Source organism: Phalacrocorax aristotelis, chromosome 2, assembly GCF_949628215.1.
Source record: "Phalacrocorax aristotelis chromosome 2, bGulAri2.1, whole genome shotgun sequence".
NCBI classification, from domain to species: domain Eukaryota; kingdom Metazoa; phylum Chordata; class Aves; order Suliformes; family Phalacrocoracidae; genus Phalacrocorax; species Phalacrocorax aristotelis.
The window spans coordinates 91706893-91717410 of record NC_134277.1 but is presented as its reverse complement, the minus strand read 5'-3'; the positions used below and the strand labels follow the sequence as shown (position 1 = coordinate 91717410).

Below are 10518 nucleotides of genomic sequence, written 5' to 3'. Positions count from 1 at the left end.
TGAAATGATTTGTTGAATAGGAAGTCAGGGTTCTCAACACCTTTGCAGGGCTTGGTCCCTCATTAAACAGCAAGTGCCAGGAAAAAGGAGAAGGCTACAAATTTTGACTGGCTGGTTTAATTCAGCTCATTGCTTTAAAAATAATTAAGTGCAACACTTATGAGTAGAGCCACAAAATCTACAAGAGGACATCTGCTGTGCAAGCAAGATGGGATTATTATTTTTTTTTTTCATATGTAAGGGAGGGATATTGTAACTTGTTATGCAGAGAGAGGAGGAGTTGCTTAACAAAAAGTGGGGTTTTATTGGGTAGGGAGAGAAAACATTTTTTCAAAGGAGAGCCAACAATGCCCTTTTTCTATACATTAATTGCAATTTATACTTCACAGAATATATTACAAGGGTGTTTCTTCACATACCTGCTCGTCTGCCTAGTGACACAAACAAGGCATGCTGTGATGTCGATACCAGCAGCACCCTTGCAGGTGGAAATGTTCTACTTTTTACGGCCCAAGCAACTCAGAAGCCTCTGACTGGGAGGGGTTCCATCCCACCACAGCTGTCTGTGAAGTCATCTGAGATGGGGCCCCTCCATCTTTAGTTGAGTTTAATCTTCCCAAAAGAGTCAAATAATACCAGGAAGTCAAAAAAAAATACATCTGGTGTAAGAGCCCTGTGCTTAGGGTGTTAAGAAAGAAAACCCGGCCATTCCTGCCTGTTGCATCCTTGTCCGTGTGGTGCATTCTGTGCATGGTTAACAGTTTTGGCAAGGGAGGTTTGCAAGAAGCATCAGTTGAGGGAAGGTCTTTCAGCTACGTGACTACAAAAGCTCCTACGTACATTACTAAAGGTTTTTGGTGATCAAACATTTTCAATAAAAACTTTAGTACTCGTTTTAGAAAACTGAGTTGGAATGCGTGCTCCCAAAGGGAAAAATCTTTTGTTGTGGGAGAAGACAGCTGAACTCTTGATTCTCTTGTTACTTTTATTGTCCAGCTGACTTGTGCTTTGTCGCGGTTGTGGCTTGTGCAGCTCCAGTAACGCAGCTGTTGCGGCTAGATCTGTGCCGGAGGAGTTTTAACTCATGTGGAAACGGTGCTCCCCTCGAGTTATGTGGGAAGAGAATTCGTACCTGTCCTGGCTATGGTAGCCACACATGTTGCATTCAAAAGGATCGCGGAACCCGTGGCAGCCCATATGGATCGTATACATCACATGATCCAAGAAAAGGACTCGACAGTGTTCGCACTTGTAAACTTTCACTTGCTCCCCATTGCTGCTGATCACTTTGAAAGCGTCCTGGGAATTGTCAGTACCTGCCCTCAGGACATCATATTGCCTGTTTTCTTCTTTTATAGAGATGCCATTTCTTGCATGGGGACCTATGTGGTTTGTCAGGTAAATTAAACCACTGCGTTCCTCGTTATTGCTCTCTGTATCTGTTGAGTCTTGGCAGCTGTTGCTGGGAGAGGCAACTCGTTCAGAGGAGACAGATTTGGCTTTGGAAAGCAGCAACAAGTTTTCCACTGTGCTGTCCTGAGCTGTATGGTTGGAGCGAGCCTGATTGTCCCCGAGAGGTTTGTGGAGCTGGTACATGGGGCTGATGACCGGAACCACCTCAGAACCACCTGGTGGTGTCTGGACAAGGGGACGCAAGGACTCTGCCCCCAGGTAACTGATGGCATTATTAATGGCCTGGTCTATAACGTGCGTCTGCATTATCTCATTCTCCTTCTCATAGTTGGTGGTGGCATCGTATGGAAGATCGGGCAGACATTTCTCACCTGCAGTGAAAAACAGCCAGGAGTTAGAGGGTTGATTTCTGCATAATCAAGGAACCGAACGTCATGGATTAATAAAACAGCAACATGGAAGACTAGAGTTCATCAAATCCACCTCTGAAATTCACCTGAGGTATTCATAGTTCTCTAATATAGCTGGTCAGAAAAATGGTTGGTTGGCGGGTTTTTTTTTAACCTGCAAAATAATCTGAGGTCTTTAGAAAAGCAAATGGATGAAAACAGATTCTGGAAATAATTACACGGCCACCCATGGGAGCTACAGATTGAGTGCTTCATCCTCTCTTTCTCCTTTCTAACTGGACTCCCTCATCTGCCTCCTACAGTGAGCCCAGGCATGCTTTGTGGTTAGTGAAGGCAGTGTACCAGCACAGTTACAGTGAGCCTGGCCTTCATGCTTCAGAGCATGAAGCGCAATACCAGTATTTTTCCCTAAAATATTACAAGTTTAGACTGGAAACTGTACGTTTTAGCTTTAGACCTTCAGTTTCCTACAAATAACCCACATCAGCAATGTGGTCAAATGTCATTTCAGAGAAAAATCAACAAAAACTTTACTTTTCTTATTGCCACCTCCCCATCCCACCTTTTTTTTTTTCAATAAGTCATGTTAGACACATTACCAGAAGCTACTCATGTTCCTAGAAATTTTGTGTCAAAAAGTTATCAACTATAGGAGCAGCCAAGAACCATGGAAAAAATATGAGTGCATTTGTAGTAGGAATATATTTATCCTACTAAGTAAAAAGCCCTATATAGAGCAAGATTACTGGTTACTTGTAACTTCAACTCTGGTTTGGGATGCCAAAAGTAGGGGGGGGACTCTCTCTTTTTTTTTTTAAATCAGACTCTACTAATGTATCTCTAGCTGGATACCCTAGTATGGAACGATGAGTTTCACTACAATTTCTCAAAATTCCTGGACAGATAAGACTAAGCAAAACATAGAAGGTAAAAGTTAGGAGTGGGAGAAACTATTTCAAATGCTCAGATGCTGATTTTATGAACCTGAACTGTCTTTTCAAACAGTGTAAACCATTGACATTATCATCAGGCCCCTAATAAATTTGTGCAAATGCAAAGGGGTAAAACATTGCCACACGTTCCTAGGGACTACCATTAACACACTGTGTTGATTGTATAATCTTTACAATTAGTCCAGATGGATCTTCTAGCTCTGCAGATCTTGGGAAATTCATTGAAAGCCACAAACATCTCTATGAGGTGCTGTCACCATTTCCTAATCAACATGACATTTGCTGGTAGACCTTGGAAAGTCCTAATTTGTCTAAAAGAAATGCTAATAGGAGCATGGAAAATTCACCAGCAGATCTGCAAATTAATTTATCAACGATTTCCCACCCAGTTTCTCTCAAATTGACTATTCAAAGTCAGTGAAGAGCCCAGAAAGCTTCTCGCACGACACTATTGCAGTGATGGGGCTGAAGTGTAGAAAGTCCTGCTGTCTACATTTCCCACAAGATACGGTTTCATACTAGTTTGTCCATGCTCTGCAAGCAGAGAAAGAAACACTCTGAGCTTTGCGTAAGTTCCTATAAGGGAAGTAGGGTACAGACACCTTCTAGCTGCGCTGCACAAGCGGCTACTTCCTCTTGGTTCCTTTCCCTGTTATTCTGCCAGTTCGAGCACTGCTCTACTGGGGTGCATTCTTTTTTCTTCCATATTCACCCTTTCTAATGCTATAGTTTTCAGACCGAGTTTGAGGCTTAAGATTCAAAATCGGTGCTGTGAAAGACTCTCGAACTAAATATAGAAAAACTCTCACAATATGAATGTATCCCCTTGACTCAAGGAGGGAAAAAAAATGAGGTCAAAATAATTTCTAGTCCATGGGCACTGTATTCCACTGAAAAATGGGACTGGTCTTCATTATACACAAAATTTTGGGCATCCGGAAGGCATGATTTTAATAGCTGTTTCTTGGGTAGTATTTGCTTCACATAGCATAACTGGTTGGTATTTGGACTGAGAGGATCAACTGCTCATAAGAAAAACTTGTTTCCAAGCAGTGTCTGAAACAGACACAAACTTGAGGTAGGCAGGTATCATTTCCATATCTAGGCAATGCAGGTAACACTTGCACTCATTAAAAATAATAGCTTATTTCTGTGTTTATTAGAGCATAAGTAAATTAAACTGCTAATGCACTTAGCTTTGCACTGCTCAGGGTTCTGCAGCAGGTACATAAACTCAGTGCATGTGGACACCTTTTTCTCTTTTTTTTTTTTTTTTTTTTTTTGTTTGGTTTGGTTTTAACCCTTCTCTTTTCTTTGCTGCCTATTTTAACATGATAAACACGTGTCAACCTTGCCTGCAGTTCTTATTCTCTGGTTTGGATGACCCAGTTCTGCTTTTGGGTCTGGGAGTTATTCCAGTCTGGAATACAGAGAGATTTACAGGTAACTGGCTTAATTTGGGTAACAATCTCACTTTTGAAAGGTAATTAATTTAGCCTTGAGAAAAACAAGTTTTCTTTATGTGAAGGATGACATTTGCTCCTTCTCCCTGGAATTCAGCATGGGGATTGAGACGACACGGTAATCTACAGGAGCAATAAACATGTTTTATTACCCAAAAGCTCTCCTGTCCAGCTGGACCAACCTTGTGTTAATCAGGAATGTACCTATTATATGAAGCAGCAGGTGAGGATTGGAAAGGAAAGGATTTGGGGGCATTTTTGTGTCAAAAAAGTTCGTTCTTTTGAAGGTTTGCAAATTTCCATAAATATCTGCTGTCAGTAGGTTGTCTTCCTACACCGCACCCTGAATAACTAACTGACAGGAAACTCTGCCCTCCTAAAACTCATAGTTAAACTGGCTGTCTTTACTCTCAGGGTGAAGAGAGAAAAGGAGAACAAAAAAGCTAGTCCACACCCACGGATACGTTGCATATAAGATACTTGCTAATACCTTTTAAATTTTAACAGTTCTGGTCTTCCTGGAGCTTTCCTAGAATTAGTATTTTGCCTACTGCAATCAGTTACTAATGTCTAAATGAATCAGGTATGCCTCAGATAGTTGATATATTTTTGCTAACTACCTCTACTACAACTTTTGTCCTTTTAGAAGCATAAGCATTTCTTATCCTTGACTACCCCCTGGTATTGTTCCCTTTGGACTTGAAAGCAATCTTGGACTTTCATTTCAAACCTTTTGTTGCACCTCCTGAGGTAGCTGAGATTCCCCTTTCCTTGTCTCAGAAATACTAATTTTCCTTTCACCCTTGTGTCCTCATTGAAGAAGGTATATTTGGAAGTTCTGTCCCAGAAATTGGTCTTTTTTTGCCTTGACTTTTGACTGAAGACCTTCTTAATGTATGTTTTGTTTCAAAGACTTCAGTTTTCTCTGTTTGTCTCCTATAGAATAATATTAAAAATTATGTGCAGAGAATTATGAAAGGATCTAACTAGATATGAGTATATGCTGTCCTCCATCTCCCATGGTTTTATTCATTTAAAACTAACTCTATGTAGCTGACAAAATATGGTCTGTGGGTCTCACTGTTACAAAGCTGATGTAACCACTACTTGGTACAGGCATACCGTACAAAACAATATAGGTGTAGCCTCCATTTTTTCATTGTTATGACAAAAACTACTAGGTTCAAAAGGGCATGAAGTTTTTTGCATCATTTACAGAATATACCCAAAGATCTTTTCATTCAGGTATTATTCTCAGACCTAGGTTTATTTGTTTCCATGATCATTTTGGGCTGTACAAGTATACAGACTTTATGAAGGGGTGAAGGATATTATCCAGCCTGTGCTCAACTATCCACAAATGCTTTCACAAACACCAATATGCCCAGATCTGGATGCCATCCAAGAAGTTAATAAAATAACCCTGAAAGTGTGGTCAAATGCTTTCCCAATAGGAAACTTCTATTCCTATATTCAGGTTCTTAAGGCAACTTCAAGAGCTGTCCAGATCTTGCAATGATCTGGTTCATAAGCAGTAGAAAAAGACAGGAAAAAGACTTAAAATTGATCTCCAGATTTGGAAGATTAAATATGCAGAAATGTATGCTGGAGATATTTGGTTCCCCCAACACATCACTGTATTTGCTTCTAAAGAGGTAGATATTGCTAATCTAGTAAAACAAGTAAAATCATAAAGCAAAAGTAAAAATCCTGTGAGGTGTTTTTTTTTGGGTTTTGTTTTGTTTTATTTTTTAGGAGACAGCAAACGTTTAACTCTTACCAACAAATTTCTGAGGCATAGAGCTCTTACGTTTGGCGACGTTACTTGCTAGTCTATCCAGCACGAGGGATCTTTCTGACCCTATCTTGCACAGGTCTTCAGCCATTTCACTCTGGTTAGTTTCCTCTTTTATGACTGAAATCAAATGACATCAGAAGGGTTAGGCATGCTTGTTCCATTGTAATGGAACTATTGTCTTCAGGTTATTGTTTTTCAGCTAATGTCTTTTAGCTCCCAACTGGCTAGAAGGAGGAGCTCACCACTGCAGACACAGGCCGATTCTGACTTTTGGTAACAAAGTCCCTCATGCTGATTAATCTATGTATTTGATCACGTTTCCCTCGTTTTGGATAAAAAAATCAGATTGCAACTGCAAGGCGTCTGCCTGTATGTATCGTAGTCACGCCACCCTTGTCCTACAGCCACTCTGCTTTTCCGTGAATGAATGAGGTCCTAACATTACACTGGACACGGAGCAGCTCATCTTTTCACCCTCCCGCTGTCACCCGCCACCGTCCCTCTGCACCTCTCCCAGTGGAACCACCTGTATGACCATTGCTTCTTTAGCAGGAAAAATGGACAAACTTCTCAATTCCAGAGGTGGAAGATGTATTTGCAAGCTATGCCAACCCTTCTCCCCACCCCTTTTTTTTTCCCCTAGTAAATATTTCTATACTTCCTTGATGCAGTTTTAGACTTTAAATGACAATTTAAGTTGCTAAAGTTACATCTACAGTGGAGCACTGATCTCCAGTACTCAGACCTGTTTCCCAGACTCCTGCTGCTGCTGAGACACTGTAGAATTAGAATGGAGCTTAGCTGTGAGGCTCTAGGAAAGGGAGACTATTTCACCTTCAGTACATTTTACTTCAGTACTTTCCTGCAGAAACAGAAGTGATGTATGAAAATGCACTGTCAAAACAATGACCGTGAAAAATGTATGGAAAGGTGTTTCTGGCTTCCAACACCTAAAGAAAAGGCAATATGCGGCGAGATCACAGTGCAACTGGGTTTTGGTTTTTTCTTGTTGTCTTTTTTTTTTTTTTTTTTTTTTTTTGGCAAGGCAGACCAGAGGCAGGAGAGAAAGGGGTTAATTTTACTTTCACTTGCTACTGGGATATGGATATTTTTCCTGAACCTGTCAGTTGCTACTAAAGGGAGAAGCAAAAGATGATTTTTAGACTTTGACTCTGAAAGCTATTTCAGTTAGGTGCACCACTCTGCTACATTTTACCTTCTATGCCTGCTGAGAATTTATTTTATCACTGGATTTACTGGTTCACAGAACCCAAACCTGGGTGTTTCTCAATAGCTGAGCACATGCTGTTCCTATGCAATGTTATTTTGGCAACATACCACTACCATAAAAGGATGATTGTGAAAGTTTCACCGTTCCTGAAAGATGCGAAATCAGGGTCTGATGGATAACTGGAAAGAGCAGGTGAAGTGTCCTAGACAACAACACTCACCAGTACCAAACTGAAGAGTACAACACTGGTTCTTGAGTCCCTGCTGCAGTGGCACGTACTGCAGTGACAGTGACAGTGACAGTGACAGGGAGTCTTATGGAATTATGCCCCAGGCCTATAAGACACTAAAGATTGTGACCAATGAAAGATATGAGCAGAATTTGGTCATGTAGGTACAGAAGAGTAAAGGGCATTGACGGTACCTAGCTATCACTGAACAAGCACACACCAGCATCTTGTGCTGGCTAAGGCTTCCAGATAGCACTTCAGGAAGAGACTTACGGACAATGTTTTAAAGCAGCGATTCAACAAGGAAACAAAAGATTGAATTTTTAGTTAAAAGTTGAAATCATCAAGAAACATCTGTTTAGAATATAATAACATTCCATTTCTAATCAATTCAAGAGAGGGTAAATTATGTGTTCAACTTTCTAACTTCTAAAACTGCTATTTAAAAAAAGGGGAAAACTGAATCTTTTAATAATTTCCAAACTTTGCAAATGAAACCCCCTGAAATTTGCTACCAACCTGATAACTATTTTCTGGTAATTTGGTGTCTGTGAACTGAAAAAAAAGAAATTTTATCTTTCCAGATGAAAATTCACAAGTGACTGAAGAATTGGTAACTGACCCTTTTTAAACTTCATAAACTATTTCTTCTGTTATTTTAGATAGGCCTGGTAAGACTTCAGCACACTTCCACTCAACTCAAATATAATATCTCTAAGAGAAGAACTTCACACGGACAGTGAGGTTCCAGTCCACTAAAATAAGAATTTTGCCATTAAATTCAGAAGGTTCCTGATTTCATGCTTAATCTCCTTCTCTTAAAGAAAGCAAACTGAAGTCAAAATATAAATACAATCTCTTGTTCCCCTCCTTACTCCTCTCTGCTGGATCTTTGCCTTATTTAAGTACTTTCTCAATTATATTGGTTAGATTTACAAGCTGATGGAAAGCTTCTACCAGTTTAGGTCCTTTCAACAGATCTTTTTTCTATGTATACTGCACAAAATATTTTCTAAATGCAGTAAAAAGCAATCCCGCTGTAGCAGAATGTCAAATCAGATGCCCTAGCAGATTGTTGTACCAACTTTTTTGAGTCTGGGAAAAAAAAGGGCCCAAATTATGGCTCTAATAGCTCCATATCACACCCTGAAATATGATAAGAACAGTGGTAGTATAACTACCTGCTTTTCTAGATATAATGTAGAACGCACTAAAAATCCCTGACGTACACCCACTCATTCTCAGCTGTTTCATTGTACATTTTCATCTTTGGGTTTATAAGGGAAATAATGTAACCATGGCAAAATGATATGTTTGCAGTGAAGTAGAATAGATTAGAATGCAAAATACTAGGAAAAAGGCAGGAAAGTTCCATTTTTTAGAAACATGAAGAATTGATTTATTGACTGAGTACTACATTTTTTTAAGAGTGAAGTCTTTGGCTGGATACAAGGTCCAAACCTTCAATTTTTTTTTTTTCTAATTTGCAAAAGCACTTCTATTATATCAAATATAGATTTATATGATACATTCAGTATATGCAAGGCAGAGGTAATTCTTCCATAGCATTCATGAATTCCCCAAGTTTTCATCCCACTGAGATATTAGATATTCAGTCCTAAGCTGGTGTAAACTCTCCTGTCACGATTTGCTATGAACAAAAGTCCATCCCTAGAATTGTATTACTTCTTATTAATGATTCTTGACACCAGTTTCATCTGGGTATTTTTGCTTACTAAGACTTTAGTAGTAGTTCAGCTACTCATTCACACAGATTTTCATGTTTGCAGGCATTCAAATCCATGTGCCAGACACTGAAAATTCAAATCCCAAGACAGAATATTTGCTTCTAAATCCTATCATCTCTTTGAGGAATAAGCATTGCTGCCTACTGTATATTACATAGAGCTTTTCTATTTATACATTCTCCAGCCCCTCAATAAAATTAGAAGGGGCGCTGCTCTAACATGCTGTCTGCCAGAAGCATCTCAACTGTATTCACTGCTATCATTATGTGCATATACTTTACATTATTTGACAGCATGTAAAAACATATTCAGGTTCTGTCCAGATATAAGATATTAAATGAGGCATCATTGCAAATAAGTCAGAGAGAACTTTCCATTTTTGTCATTTGACAAACCAAATAACATACACTGATAGGATCAAAAAGGTATGCAAGAAATGTAACTTACTGGACGGGCTTAAACTCCACCAGAGAAGCTGGATCTTATATTCTCTATCTAAACTGCACACACAAGGGGATTTTGTATGGCTATTCACTGCTATCAATCCCATTTAGATCTTCAGCATCTTTGTTGGAAAAAAAATTCAAACGTCAATATCTGTTTGCTCTATTTCTAAGCATAGTTTTAGACTTGATATTCTCCAAGAAATAGGCTTGACCTTCATCATAAGACCAGTCTCTCAGGAGTACAACAGCTCCCCACCACCCCCCAGTTTTCTCTTAAAGGGGAGGTTGGGAAGGCAGCTGTCAACAAATTATTAGCCTTTCTGGACTGTCTTAGTCAAACTGGCTAAATTAAATGCCTCTGGCTTCATGATTTCTTGCTTGGAAGAGTGAGGTCAAAGACAGATGGCTCATCCTTGCTAGATGAGTTGGTCCCAGTGGTCAAGCAAGCCCCTTAAGCTGTGCCTGGGAAGGGCAGGAGATGTGCAATGCAGAAGATTCTGCAGCCCTACCTAGACCGCCGATATAAAGGATAAGTCTTTATTAAGAATACATCCACAAGAGTACTGCAATATAGGACTCCAAGCAAAAGGGAAAAGTGGTGAGGTGATGTAGTCATACTGTCCTGAGATGGTGAGCTGAAACTTTCCAGGTCTTTCAAGTGTTTTGCTGCACGCCTGAGTTTTACTTTGGCTAAACGAAACAAGACAACAGGCAAATATTTATCAAATATAGAATAAATCCAGGTGCAATATCATATGTATGGGGTGTGCGTGTGCTTCCGCAGTGCAGAAGGTGCCACAAATGGTACTACAGTTCCTTTTGCACCC

The 10518-nt window shown here is 39.7% G+C and overlaps 1 protein-coding gene across 7 annotated transcripts in view; it reads right to left on the bottom strand.

The window, feature by feature from the left end:
• Window positions 1-280: 280 nt before the first annotated feature.
• IKZF1 (IKAROS family zinc finger 1) overlaps window positions 281-10518 on the bottom strand; it is a 68776-nt gene continuing 58538 nt past the window's right edge. For 4 of the 7 annotated variants that reach the window (XM_075084336.1, XM_075084334.1, XM_075084339.1 and 1 more), the window contains 2 exons: window positions 6020-6154; window positions 281-1784 (listed from right to left, as the gene is read on the bottom strand). In XM_075084336.1, coding sequence (XP_074940437.1) covers window positions 1078-1784; window positions 6020-6154 — 842 coding nt within the window. In that variant the 3' untranslated portion in view covers window positions 281-1077. The remainder of the gene's footprint in view (window positions 1785-6019; window positions 6155-10518) is intronic. The other 3 variants (XM_075084338.1, XM_075084337.1, XM_075084340.1) reach the window with 1 other exon arrangement.